Raw genomic sequence first — 15,117 nt, forward strand, 5'->3', positions numbered from 1 at the left:
CTCCCCACCTCCATCTCTGCATTCTCTTTTCAGATGCTCCTTAAGCTCCGTTTAACATACATTTGAGAGTGGATCCCTCGGGATAAAACTCATCAGAATTCCATGTAGTTTGTAATCTGCCTCACCGATATACAGCAGTTTTCTATGTTCAATTAAACTGAGAAGCCGACAGACATAAACATCTATAATCTGAATGACAAAATAAACTAAATTGAACATGCGACCAGCCATATCTGGGAATTCTATAAACATTTAATTGTTTTGTCCATCTTTTTTATTTTCATGAATGGATTTGAGAATAATTATAAATGATTAGTTAAACCTTTCACTCCTGAATCTCGCAGTTTATTGTAACTCAGGTTCAGACACATCACTGACTGGTTTGTACTGAGAGCAGAGGTGAGAATATCTGAGGCTGTTACTCTCCAAACTGGAGATCAGAGAGAGAAAGATTTCAGGAATCAGAGTAAATCCGTGATGTTTAACACGAATACTGACAGGAATGATGTGGAATGGTTATTAATGACACGATTACAGACACTGATAATAATTTACAGTGTCAGACATCCACTGATTATTAACACAATCTCACACAGTCTGATACTTACTCCAGTTTCTGTATTTTACATTCTGGATTCCTCAGAGCCGCAGACAGTAGTTTCACTCCTGAATCTCCCACTTTATTGCGATACAGACTAAATGGAGAAAGTGAGAAACACATTAAATTCAGATTAATGTTCAGCAGAAAAAATAGCTGGATCTATTTTTGTGTCAGAAACTTAGCACGAGTGGTGACCTGCTTCAAGTTACGATATTATATCTCATCCAAGTTGATCTTTCTCTGCACCCCAGCTGTGACTGTAACACTGCATTCTGGACTCTTTCCTTTCCTTCCCTATGTGCGGTATGCTTTGGCACTAATAAATGTGACAATATTAAATTAGATAATATCAAACCCTTTCTGTTGAATGGAAAAGACAATAGTCAGCATTGAAAAATGATGAACAATTAACTCTTTTACACCTCTCAAAATGTATATTTTGTTTAATTGTCCATGGGATATGGGTGTCGCTGGCTAGACCAGCATTTATTTCCCACTGCTAATGGCCCCCAGAGGAGGTGATGCCCACATCCTGTGAACAAGCAAGTAACGTTTAAACATGTCCCACATTCTGGTCTCATTTCCTGATCATCAGAATTACCCTCCTGAATCTCACTGACCCTGCTACGTTTCCGGAAATTCAAATCATTTCTGCTGTTACATAAATCCAGGATTTTATGAGAATTGTACATTTCATAGAGGGTTAAATGATAAAGCTGTGAGATTGGAGCGCTCGGGATTCCCTGTGCTTCTTAACTATTGACATTGTATCATCTGTATAATATCTCAGGGTGAGTTAAAGTTTGAAACTGTGCTAACTGTTGCTTTAAGATCCATCCCCGAGATTTGATACAACAAGGAAAGATTGTTCTCCCATTAGAAAGCTGAAATATTTCTGTTTGATTAGTTTATAGGGGAGGGGTGTCTCCCGCTACATTCCACAGTAAACAGGCTCTACATTTTCTGCAGGTCTGGCTCGTGTTCTATCTCCGGGAATTACCATGAGTTCTTACTTCCAGTCGATCCTCACATTGAATCATAGAAACCCTACAGTGCAGAAGGAGGCCATTCGGCCCATCGAGTCTGCACCGACCACAATCCCACCCAGGCCCTACCCCCACATATTTTACCTGCTAATCCCTCTAATCTACGCATCTCAGGGGCAATTTTTAAACTGGCCAATCAACCTAACCCGCACATCTTTGGACCGTGGGAGGAAACCGGAGCACCCGGAGGAAACCCACGCAGACACGAGGAGAATGTGCAAACTCCGCACAGACAGTGACCCGAGCCGGGAATCGAATCCGGGACCCTGGAGCTGTGAAGCAGCAGTGCTAACCACTGTGCCGCCCAGGGAAAGGGTTATCCGCAAACCCGGTTTCATATCACTGACAGTTTGACTGGAGATTTTCCAGCAGCAGGTTTCCTCATTCAGGAAATTCTGGTTTCCTCGGCTCAGATGTAAGCTCTGCAGTCCTGCCACATTTAGCTGTGAATGGTAGTGGATGATGAAACAACAGAAGGAGGCTCCACAAATATCCCATCCTCATGACGGAGACGACTAATACATCAGTGCAAAAGATATGGCTCAAATATTAGTAACTAACTTCAGTGGCTAAACCGTTCAGAGGTCCCCAGCATCACAGATATTTATCAGCGAATTCGATTCACTCCACATGATGTCAAGAAATAGCTAAAGGTAATGGATACTGCAAAGACCACAGATCTTGACAATATTCCAGTAACTGTACTGAAGATTACTGCTCCAGAAGTTGCTCTGTTCCTCGCCAAGCTGTTCCAGTAGAGCTACAACACTGATGTTTTCCTAAAATAGTGGGAAATTGCCCAGATATGACCGTAAACAAAAAGGAAAGAACAAATCCAATCTGTCCATTTACCACCCCATCAGTCTCCTCTCAATCACCAACAGAGGAAGGCATCATCGAGACTATCAAGCAGCATTTAATTAGCAATGACCTGCTCGCTGACTCTGAGCTTGTGCTTACTCAGGGTCACTCAGTCCCCTACCTCATTACAGCCTTGATGCAAACACGGACAGCAGAGCTGAACTCAGGATGTGAGATGAGAGTGTCTGCCCTTGACATCATGGCAGAATATGACCACATGTAGCAAAAAGGAGCCAGAGAAAAACTGAAGTCAATGGAAATGAGAGAAAAAAAACTATCTGCCGGTTGGAGCAACACCAGCACAAAGGAAGTTAGTTATGGTTGTTGGACCATCTGCATGATGCAGTGCAACAACTCACCATGGCTCGTTACACAGCACTGCCCAGTCTGTGATTTCTATCCCTGGAAGGACAAGGGCAGCAGATGAATGGAAACATCACCACCTGGAAGTTCCCTTCCAGGATACACACCATCCTGACTTGGAAACATATCACCGTTCCTTCACAGTGACCGGGTCAAAATCCTGGAACTCGCTTTCTCACAGCTCTGTGGGTGCACCTACACCACAGGAGTCACTAAATGCAATTCCAGTGATATAATTGTGAGCATAGTTGCTTTCCAAGCAGTTGATAGGGGTTTAATTCCCAGATATCTCAGTTTGTTGGGAGTGTGTGAAGAGAGGGTCATCTCAACTCCAGGAAATGACAGCAGGAAGTTCTCAGGAGAGTGCCCTCGTCCTAACCATCTTCAGCTATTTCATCAATTAAATTTCATCCATCATAAAGTCAGAAGTGGAGATGTTTGCTGATGTCTGTACAACGTTCAGCACCATTCTCGACTCCGCAAGATAGTAATGCAGGACCTGTCCATATTTAGCAAGGCTTGAACAATATTCAAGGAAGGCTGACAAGTGCCAGGCGATGACCACCTCCACCAAGAATGAATACAATCAACTCTCCCTTTACATTCAATGGGATTATCATCACCTGAATCCTGAGTATCAGCACCTTCGATGCTACCATTGGCCAGAAACAGACTAGACATATCATTACTGTGGATTTTAGAGAAGATTGAAGGCCAGGAACTCTGCGCAGAGTAACTCACCTCCTGACTTCCAAATACATTTTCACCATCGACAAGACACATGTCAGGAATTTAATTAAATACCATCCACTTGTCTGCATGAGTGCAGCTCAAGATTCAGGAAGCTCGCCACCATCCAGGATAACTCTGCTTGTTGACTGGTGCTCCACGTTCAACATTCATTTCATCCACCACAGAGGTACAGAGCGAGCAGTGTGTACCATCTACAAGATGCAGTGCAACAACTCACCATGGCTCGTTACACAGCACCTTCCAATCTTGTGATTTCTATCCCTAAGGACAAGGGCAGCAGATGAATGGAAACATCACCACCTGGAAGTTTCCTTCCAAGATACACACCATCCTGACTTGGAAATATAGCACCGTTCCTTCACAGTGACTGGGCCAACATTCTGGAACTCTCTTTCTCACAGCTCTGTGGGTGCACCTACACCACAGGTGTCCCTAAATACAATGATGGTGATATCATAGCGAGCATAGTTGCTTTCCAAGCAGTTGATACGGGTTTAATTCCCAGCTATCTCAGTTTGTTGGAGTGGATGAAGAGAGGACCAGGAGGCAGTAACCACAACCGAAAAGACTGGGTCAATCCAATTTAGTCAAGTCTGCGGCTCCAGCCTGGAGCAGTAGTGTTAAACTTTGCTGAGGGTTGGAGGGTCAGTTGATCATTCAGCTACTCTGAGCCGGCCCACGCTGAGTTCAAAAGGGAAATGGTGAATCTAATAGCGACACAGAGGAAACTAAATTCATTGGTTGGTTAAAAAAAAATGCCGTTTTCGACTGGCTTTATATTGCTGTGAATTGGAGGAAGCAACAGAAAGGGTCAATGATGGTTCTGCTGTTGATGTGGTGTACATGGATATTCAAAAATCATCTGATGCAGTGACACAACACACTTGTGGCATAAGCTCATAAAATAAATGGGAAAGTAGCAACGTGGATACAAAATTGGATGAACAATGAATAATGGGTATTTTTCAGGCTGGAGGATGTCGGTAGTGGAGAACCCGAGAGGTCAGTATTGGGATCCTTGCTTTTCCCTGATATATATGAATGATCTAGGTATTTGCAGTCTCGAGGAAAATTTCAAAGTTTGTTGATCACAGAAACCTTTGAGGCATCGGATACTGTGAGGAGGGGCGCTTGGGACTGAAAAACGGACAATATTGGAGTGTACAGATAGGTGGCAGATTAAGTTCAATGCAGAGACGGGTGAGGTGATACTTTCTGGTAACATGCACATGAGGAAGGAATATAAAATAATCGGTAGAATAGTTAACAGAGTGCAGGAGCAGAGGGACTGGACGTATATGCACATTGATCATTGCCGTTAGCAGGGCAAGTGTAGGTAGCAGTTAATAAAGAATACAGCATCTTGGGCTTTACTGCTGTGAAATAGTTTATGTTTGTAGGCATCAGATAATAATTCATGAGTTTAAGTTTAATTTGTGTTTCTGTGCTTGTGTGTTAAGACAGAGCCAAAACTTTAATTTCACTTCGTGTTAAACAAAGCTGCCTGCCTGCGGGTTTTTTGTGTCCCTGCATTTTAATTTAAGGTTTACGACATTGTCAGAGTTATAGAGGTTAAAAAAATGGTTGTTTCTATTCAGAAGTCCACAATGAATGATAGAAACACTGAGTTTCAGTTACAACCAGTTAACCCAAGAAGCAAGACGGAGTTCACAGAGGCTGCCAGGAGAGGCAGGGAATGCAGGGACTCAGAAAGCAGGACCCACAAGATAAATCACCGTCAGAAACCAAGGAGGAAAAGAGGAGTGCCAGGAAGACAGAAGTCAAAGAGACAAAAAAAACCTGAATCTGAACTAGCGACTGCTCCCGAAGTTAAAGAGAGGAGCAGAGAGAGGCTCCCAGTTAAAGACAGAGCTGCGAGGTGCAGACATTGTAAAGTTTGCTCACGAGAATCCAGATATCTGATATATTCCTAAAGTTGGTGACACCTTCATACAGACTATGAGGCGCTGGTGTCTGTTGGCACGGCTGAGTATGGAGGAATAATGAAAGGAAACATTGAAATATTGGACAGGGATCCTTGGTGAAGGCACCTGACAGAAAGCATTGAAAAGATTCCAAAAGCTGCTTTTTGTTTCTCGAGTGGAGCTTCTGGAGCGGAAGCATCAGTCCCAGTGAGACGGGTTTTCTCACATTGTTACAAACATTTGGGGGGATTTGAAGAAGAATCCACTGAAGTTACTTTGGGTGGTATCTGTCACTGAGTTTCAGAGAGTGGTGTATCTGAACCACAGGTGGATTGTTGGTTTACATTAACTGTGTACTTACTGGGAACATTAAAACATAAGATCTATTTTGTAACTCGTGTCATCCTTACAGATCTGCAGACATCTGTGAAGTTAGATGGGGTGGTGCATTGCAGTTATTTTTTTAACAAAGGTTTTATTCTTTTGTTAAAAGTTAATCGCCAACCTTGTTATTCTGTTCATCTACATTTCTAAATAATAAAACAATAAATAAACGTTATGATTTACTGAGCCGGGTTTCTGCTCTTCGACCTGACTGTCCAGAAATCAGCTGGGATCATAACATTGTCAATAGGGGCATAGAGTACAAGAGCAAGGAGGCTGTGCTGAACCTGCAAAAGACATCAGTTAGATCTCAGTTCAGTGCGTCATACTTTAGGAAGGCTTAGAACACATTGGAGAGAGCGCTGAACATGTTTAAAAGATTGGCTACAGGGATGTGAAACTTCAGACACGAGGATCGATAGGAGAGGTTGTTCACCTTGGAAGGAAGAAAGCTGAGAGGACATTTGATAGAAATGTTCAAAATAGTGATGGTGCTGGAGAGAACAGGGAGCAAATCAAAATGTTGCTGCTCGGACAAGGATCAACAACAAGATTTAAAGTGATTTGCAAAAGATGCAAATACAGTGTGAATAAAGCTATTTTTTTTAAACACAGCGAGTGATTCAGGTTTTATGAGGCTGCAGTCAGAACCATGGAACAGAAACAGCGTGGGCTGCTGTAACCTAAGGGAGGTTTCTTTTCACAACTGCACACTGTGAGGTTTAATACAAGACTGAACCTCCACTGCGACCCTGACTGATGTTACCAGTTATCACATGACTTATAAAAGGACACTGTCCCGATAAAACACACACCAACTATAATACATAACAGAGGCAGCGTGCAGGAAAATAATCCTGACAATAATTAGCCACAAACTGTAAGCTGTACCGAACACAAGAGAAACAAATTTCCTTCTAGCATCATACATAATCAGATGGTTTCTGTTGGGAGAGTGAAATATCCTTTTTAAAAATTTTGTAACGAGGCCTTTACACCTCTAATTATTTAAAATTTATCCCAATAATGCTTTTATTCACTCAAGGAACGTGATCATCGCTGGTTTTGCCAACATTTATTGCCGATGCCTTTTTGCCCACGAGAATCTGCCTTCTTGAACCGCTGTAGTTTTATCAGAGAATTAAAAATTTATTACAGGTTCAGAAGGAGGCCAATCGGCCCATCATGTCTGCATCTGCTCTCAAATGAGCTTTATGACTTTGTGCCATTCTCCCGCGCTTTCTCTGTGACCATTGGACATTGTTTCCCTCTTGACTTCCTCAACTCAACATGCCTCTGTTTTATTTGGAACAAAGGAAATGGCTTCTCAGCAATGAAAATATCCGCTCTGAGACCAAACAGTTACCTCAATTCCTGACATTTGTGCAGAATGGGTCCCAGCCGCTGGAGCCCTTCACACTGAATGTAGCATTGCCCTAGATTGAGGTGTTTTATTGTATCACAGAGTCCAATGACATGAGACAGGACCGCACAGTCAATCGGGGTCAGTCGCAATTCCCTAAATGAAAGTTTTTCCACAGATCCCACTGTGTTCCGAGCCAGTGCTTTATTCTGAGACTCAAACAGGTAGTGGAATGTGTTCAGGAGCTTCCTCTTCCCAGTTTCAGTCTGTGAGTCTCCAATCTGCCCTTCAACCTTCTCCTTCACCCAGTCAATCACTCGGCAGGTTGTTTGATGAAGAAATGGACCCAGAAACTCCACCAGGGGTCGAGCTGACTGTGGGGAGGACAGACCAGCAACAAAACGGAGAAATATCTCAAATCGCCCATCTTCCTTGCTGTGGGCTTCACTGAGGAGTTTCCCGATCTCCCCAGGATTTGGAGTCAGGAATTGTGAGAGTGCAGCTGCAAACTCTTGGATGGTGAGGTGTGGGAATGTGTAAACCACACTCTGGGCAGATTCATCTTTCTCCAAAAGTTCCACCAGGAATCCAGACAGGAACTTGGAAGGTTGTAGATTGTACTCAATCAAATCTTCATTTCTAAACACAATCTTCTTCTCAGACACTCCTGTGGAGGCCATCTCACCAAGCTTCAGTAACACATCACGGAGGTTTTCAATCTCTCGGCCATGGTTTTTCAGAATGTTGTAAATATAGTAGGAATATAGTTGGGTGATGGTCTTGGGAACTTGCTGCTGTTTCCTGTCTCTTTGTGTAAAGAAGGGACCCAGTGACAGACCGAGGATCCAGCAGTAGGAAGGGTTGTAACACATGGTGTACAGGATCTCGTTCTCCTCCACGTGTTTGAAAACGGCTGCTGCCACCGTTTGATCTTCAAAAAACTTGTTGAAATATCCCTTCCGTTCATCACCAACAAATCCCAGGATTTCAGCCCAGATACTGATGTCAGCCTTTTCCAATAAATGTAATGCAGTGGGGCGGCTGGTCACTAGCACTGAACATCCTGGGAGCAGCTTGTGCTGTATTAAACTGTACACAATGTCAGACACTTCACACTGAAATTCGGGATCTGTGCACATGTACTGAGGTTCTGTATTTCTCCGATTGTCGGCAAAATCAATACTGTCCTTGAATTCATCCAAACCATCGAATATAAACAGCAATGCCTCTGGGTTCTTCCAGAGCTCTCCCAGAATATTCCCAAAGTAAGGATACTGATCCAATATCAGATTCCTCAGATTTATTCTACTGTTAATAGTGTTCAAATCCCGGAATTTAAAATTGAAAACAAATTGAAAGTGTGGATATATTTTCCCAGTGGCCCAGTCATAAACAATCTTTTGTACCATTGTTGTTTTTCCAATTCCCGGCACTCCGCTTACTGCTGCTGAATTCCCAGATTTGAATTTTCTCTGGGAAAAGCTGCTCTGAAACAGTTGATCAGTTCGGATTTTTTCCAGTTCTTTCCGGAGATGTTTCTCTCTCCACTCTTCATGGTCTCGGCCTCTTGCCAGCAGTTCATGTTCGACAAGTGTCCGATCTCGAACAGTAGAAATAACCGTGAGCTCAGCGTATCGACCAACCAGCTGGAAAATCTTAACCTTCTCCTTTATGAGGATAGTGTTCACTCTCAGTGTTTCAGTTTGTACCCGGAGTGTCTCCTTGTGTTTCTGTTGGAGATCTTCAATAAGAATGGAGAGAAAGTTAGTTCTATTGGCATTTTACAAACATCCCGGTAAAATTGACCAATCCATTAAATATTGCAGGCATTAGTTCAGTTCCAACATAGATTTTTGTACAACTGGCTTTGACAACTAATGGCCCATGGGCCAAATTCAGCCACTGAACTGTTTGAATTCAGCCTAATAAATATGGCTGGACAGCTCAGCTCTGCAGAAGTCAAATCTGATCCAAACACCGGTCTCCCTTTCTGCCTCTGCAGATCTGCAGAGTTTCTCCGCAATTTTCTCTTTTTATGTCATTTGTCCTGTAACAGAATTAGACCACAAATAAAGAAAATATGTGGAGAAAGGAGGCTGTGATTGGACAAGCGGCAAAGTGTTGAAAACGCCACTTTTCTATTTCAATTTGAATCTTACAGAGCTCGTATCACGACAGCGAATAGCAGAGTTCAGGTCAGGGCAGAGAAAGGGCGAGAATCCTGAGGAACAATTATTGCACGTGAGTGGGGTGTTTGTGTGTGCAAATATATGTGTGAGTGAGTGCACAGAGAGAGAGAGATGGAGAAAGACAGAAGCAGAGTGTGTGCGAGAGAGTGTGTGTGAGATTATGTGAGAGTGACAGAGAAGGAGAACAACTGACAGAGAGCGTGTGGGAGGGAACATGAGAGTGAAAAATTCCCTGAGACTGTGGGTGTTAAACAGAATGCGATAATAACAGAGGAAAGGTTGAGGGATAAAGGTTGTGAGACTGTGTTAGGGAGAATGACAGAGGAAGCGATGAAGAGGGAGATAGTGTGCGTGAGGAAAGGCGAGAGGATAATATTGTGAGACTGAGTCGGTGAGAGTGAGAATGTCGATATAAGATAAAGAGAGAAAATGTGAGAGCAAAACAGAGTTATCGATGTGTGTTTGAGAAACACACAGCGTGTATGGAAGAGAGTGCGTGTGAGAGGAAGAATGAGGGTGTTGTGGGTGTACATAAGAAAGAGATTGTGAGAGTATGTGAGAAATATGTGAGAGGAAGACCATGCGAGAGATTATGTGACAGAGAATCTGTGTGTGACTGAGTGACGATGAGTCTGAGAATGTCTGTATGAGTGCGTGTGTGTGAGTCTCTGTGAGGGATAGAGTGTGAGAGTGTGTGCGCGAGTGACAGTGAGTATGAGAATGTGTATGTGAGAACATGTGTATAACTGTGTATGTGGGACAGCGTGTATGTGTGTGAGAGAGAGTGTATTGTGACAGAAATTGTGCAAGAGAGTTTGTGCGAGAGGTTCCATTGGAGAGGTTTTTTTTAATCATTTACTGGGATCCAGATGTCACTGGCTAGGGTAGCATATATTGTCCGTCGCCGATTGCCTTTGCGATTGTGGCGATGAGCTGCCTTCTTGAAGTCAAGGAACCGAACAGCACGTCTTTCGGGCTATGGGAGAGAAACGGAGCACCCGGAGGAAAACCATGCAGGCGCAGGGAGAACGTGCAGACTCCACATAGACAGTAACCCAAACCAGGAAAAGAACCCGTGTCCCTCGCCTGTGAGGCAGCATAGGGGGAGCAGCTGGAAAATGCAAGGTTAAAACAGAAGTTTAGTGAAGCAAAACTTGAAATTGTCATGTGGCCTTAGAAGTTGAACAATATAATGATATGCAAGTGTCACGGGTGAGTCACTTTCATACACACTGTGAGAAGGACGATAATGAGATAGAGAGCTGTGATAGAGAGGGATGCAGCTAACAAGAATTTGGGGAGATAGTGCAGAAATATAGTAAATTCGAGGCAACTGTGAAGTGAAACATAGAACGCAATCAAAAACTGTCTAACGACACAACATGTCAGAAGGAGAGAGAGGCTGACATAGAGAGTGATAAATTGACGTCTCTATTCTCAGCTCAAATGGTATGATGTGCAGTTTTAAGAACCATGGGGTGGATGGAATCAGTGATAAATTGAATTATTGAATTTGCTACTGTCGCCTATGGTGGGTTGTTTTACACATTTGGGAACATAGAGCTGGATGAAGACAGCGACAGGGACGGAGATATGGTGTGCATTTGGTGAAACCATCAGGTCCACTTGCAACATCTGGGCATTTGGTGAAACCATCAGGTCCACTTGCAACATCTGGGCATCAGTGCGAGCTGATTGGAGGGTTAGCAGCTGGAAAGAACCTTGCACCACATGGCATGTTAGTTGCTGATATTATTTTCCACGTGGCTGAGATTTATTTTTTATATGCACTTTGCTTTATTCAGTGATGTTCAGAACGTTTTAGCCAGTTCACATAACGGGTGGGGATATGAACACTTTGATGGGCGGGGTGGAGCAGTCCCAGCTGACCGTATCCATGGACACGGCTGCGCTTGTTTAGACGGGAGAGTTAACTCATGTGGCTTATCACCAATGGAGCTGTCGGCCTCAGAGTCGGGACATCTGCTCTGGAGAATTATAGTTATGAGACTCAAGTAGACATTTGATGGGTTGAGTAGCGAGCCACTTTTGTTGGTTTGAGCACATTTGGTTTTCAGCACTTGGAAATGGATCAAATTTGCAGTTAAACTTTTTATGTATATAGTTTTTATCTCACAGTAATCCCAAGGGAACCATGTAAAAGCCATTGTATTGGCAGTACATTTTTCTTTCTTTTTCTCCTTCCCCCTCTCTCAATGCTTTCTTCTCTGATATCAGGCTACTTGCCGAGCTGGATACTCCGGTCAGATCAATTAAATGCAGATTATTATGGATGTGTTCAAGGTAATTAGCTAGAATGTAAACCTGATATAAACCTCTTAAGGGAAAAATGCTCTCTCAGCTGAAACATCAAAGCTGCAAAATTGCATTTTTAAAGGAAACACATTTGTCAGATAAAGAACATAGTAGCTGGGCAGATCTTGGGAAAACCAGGTCTTCTTTTCCTCTCACCCATCAGGGGGAATAAGGGGTTTAACAATCTTATTTCACAGACTGGTGAAGTTTTGTGTCCACTCACAACATACGGACAATGAAGGCAAATTCGTATTGCATAACGCAACAGGAGAAGGCACGGAACTTTCATTCATGCGCCCCAAATGAGAATAACCCACAATTCATGAAAATATTCTTCAACCTTATCTCAGCTAAAAGTACAGGATTGTTCTTATTGGGTGAGATTCGAATTGTGTTCTGTCCCAAATGGGAGACTGGCTCTCAGCATCATCAAACCCCTGCTCCAATATAAGCAAATCACTGAGCAATCGTGTTACTGAATCTGGGCTGCTGGACATATGGAAGCTTCTGCACCCGAGTAACAGAGACTTTGTATTTTATTCCAAAACTCACTGCTGTCACTCTCGCATTGACTATTTATTTACAATTGAGTCAGAGTCTCATAGAATCATTGACAGTGACATTCTCACTATAACTCTCTCTGATCATAAGTCCATAGACTTGTGACCTGGGTCAAAATCTACTGCAAAGAGATGGCGTTTGAATGCATCTTTCTTAAATGATGATGAGAAAATAATTACAACGTTGTCTATAACTTAATACTGTCCCTGACCCGATGAAACAGCGTAAAGGAACATTTAAGGGGCCGCATCATATCATTTACTTGTTCCAAAAAGGAAGAAGAATAAATTAAAGTGATCAAATGCAAAAAGGTAATTCATAATTTAGAACAGCAACACAATAAGCAGCACTCATTAGCTTTGATGGTCACCCTCACAAAGGCTCGCCGAGCTCTCGATACTTGACTTTCAGAACACGTTGAAGGGTGTTTATGAATTGCAAAACAGAGACATTACGAGCATGTTAACAAGGCGAGCCTTGATAGTGGGGAAGGAAGCCACCAGGTCCATCGAGTCTGTACCGACTCTCCAACAGAACATCCCACCCAAGCACATTCCCGTAACTCCACATATTTACCCCCACTAATCCCCCGAAATGGATTAGTTAACTGAGGATTTGAACTATTTAAAGAGTAAACTTGAAAAAACAAACTTGACAACGGTTCAGTGAAGTTCAGACATTCGAAGCATTTCTGGACTATGGTGGAAAATACACAGAACAAGAAAATGAGGTTCTGGTAATTTAGAGTTGCTGAAGTGAAAAAATATAAAGCACAACAGACGAAAGATGATTGGGAAAAACAGGAATGCAATGTGAAGGTTGTGATGCGATCAGCCATGGACTTGTTCATAAGAACATATGAAATAGGAGCAGGAGTAGGCCATCTAGCCCCTCGAGCCTGCCCCGCCATTCAATAAGATCATGGCTGATCTGAAGTGGATCAGTTCCACTTACCCGCCTGATCCCTATAACCCCTAATTCCCTTACCGACCAGGAATCCATCTATCCGTGATTTAAACATATTCAACGAGGTAGCCTCCACCACTTCAGTGGGCAGAGAATTCCAGAGATTCACCACCCTCTGAGAGAAGAAGTTCCTCCTCAACTCTGTCCTAAACTGACTCCCCTTTATTTTGAGGCTGTGCCCTCTAGTTCTAGTTTCCTTTCTAAGTGGAAAGAATCTCTCCATCTCTACCCTATCCAGCCCCTTCATTATCTTACAGGTCTCTATAAGATCCCCCCTCAGCCTTCTAAATTCCAACGAATACAAACCCAATCTGCTCAGTCTCTCCTCACAATCAACACCCCTCATCTCTGGTATCAACCTGGTGAACCTTCTCTGCACTCCCTCCAAGGCCAATATATCCTTCCGCAAATAAGGGGACCAATACTGCACACAGTATTCCAGCTGCGGCCTCACCAATGCCCTGTACAGATGCAGCAAGACATCTCTGCTTTTATATTCTATTCCCCTTGCGATATAGGCCAACATCCCATTTGCCTTCTTGATCAATGGTGGAGCAGTTTAGAGGGACCGAGGGGTCAACATTTGCTCCTAATGTGTATGGTCGTATGAATTGCAAACTTGAACCTGTGCAGAACAGATGAGGATGGATGACAAATTCAAACAATATTTAACCCTGATTCCGAGACTTCGATTTTCTGATTCCCAAATTCTGACAACTAATTATTCAGACTCTTAGAAGTGAAATAATTAGTTTGAATTCTTCACTGTCATCACTTACCTTTTAGGTTACTGGGTACTTCCGATAAACCTTGTGGGATGTTCATGTAAACAAATGCATCAGGACCTGATTAAAGGAATTACAATCATGAAATCAGCTATGTGCAATATCAGAACAATCTGCAATGTTTAATTCACTGCGCGATTTTACTGTACCACGTGTCGGTAATTCTCTCAGTATTTTCTCCAACTTTGGTAACCCACGGTGCATTTCCACAAAGGATTCCCACATCACCCTGAGAGCCCGAGGGCCTTTCTCTATCACCAGATTTAGGAGAAGTTTGGAACAGTCCGCGAGGTTCCCACTGTCTGCGATTTCCTTTACTTTCTGTAAAGAATAATAAGGAGCGTATTGGAAAACAGAGTGAAAGGTAAGCACTGGGAATGAGAAGGAAAGGATCTGTTCAGGGATTTCCCAGGTGTTTTGAGGACAGGAGGCAGTCCCTGGATTGGGTCCTGATCCCTTCTCAACACTGAATAAAGATCACATTTTGATTCCGTCCTTAATTTAAACGACATACAAATAAACCAAATAGTTAATTGAAAATAATTTTCAGAGAGTGAGAAATCCCAGAGAACCAGCAATAATTTCAATGGGATTAAGTTCATCTGAACTTCCGTGCCCAATACGACATCAGATTACTGTTAGACTATAGGATCCACTTTTTTATGATGTTGTGGCAGTGTATCATGTAAATGGTAAACACCGCTGCCATGTGTGTCGATGTGGAGGGTGTGAATGCTGATGTTGGTGAGATGGGGTGTCAATCAGGTGGCTGTTTTGTCCGGGATGCTGTCGAGCGTCTTGAAAGTTGTTGGAACTGCGCACATCCAGGCAACTGGAGACGATTCCATCACACTCTGACTGTGCCTTTTAGACGATGAAGAGGTCTTGGGGAGTGAGGAAGTGAGTCACACTCCACAGAATCTGACCTGCTCTCGTCACCAGTATTTTGTGCCTGGTACAATTCAGTTTCAGGTCAGCTGCACCCCCCCAGCATCGTGATAGAG

General features: G+C 43.1%; 1 protein-coding gene across 1 annotated transcript in view; it reads right to left on the reverse strand.

The window, feature by feature from the left end:
• Positions 1-15,117, reverse strand: part of LOC144483454 (NACHT, LRR and PYD domains-containing protein 3-like) — a 56,273-nt gene that overhangs the window by 24,088 nt on the left and 17,068 nt on the right. The window contains exons 4-8 of the mRNA XM_078202146.1: positions 14,947-14,965; positions 14,263-14,484; positions 14,108-14,173; positions 7,300-9,037; positions 609-695 (exon numbers count right to left, since the gene is read on the reverse strand). Of these exons, the coding sequence (XP_078058272.1) occupies positions 609-695; positions 7,300-9,037; positions 14,108-14,173; positions 14,263-14,484; positions 14,947-14,965 (2,132 nt within the window). The remainder of the gene's footprint in view (positions 1-608; positions 696-7,299; positions 9,038-14,107; positions 14,174-14,262; positions 14,485-14,946; positions 14,966-15,117) is intronic.

The sequence above is a fragment of the Mustelus asterias genome, unplaced genomic scaffold, assembly GCF_964213995.1.
Source record: "Mustelus asterias unplaced genomic scaffold, sMusAst1.hap1.1 HAP1_SCAFFOLD_69, whole genome shotgun sequence".
Classification (NCBI taxonomy): domain Eukaryota; kingdom Metazoa; phylum Chordata; class Chondrichthyes; order Carcharhiniformes; family Triakidae; genus Mustelus; species Mustelus asterias.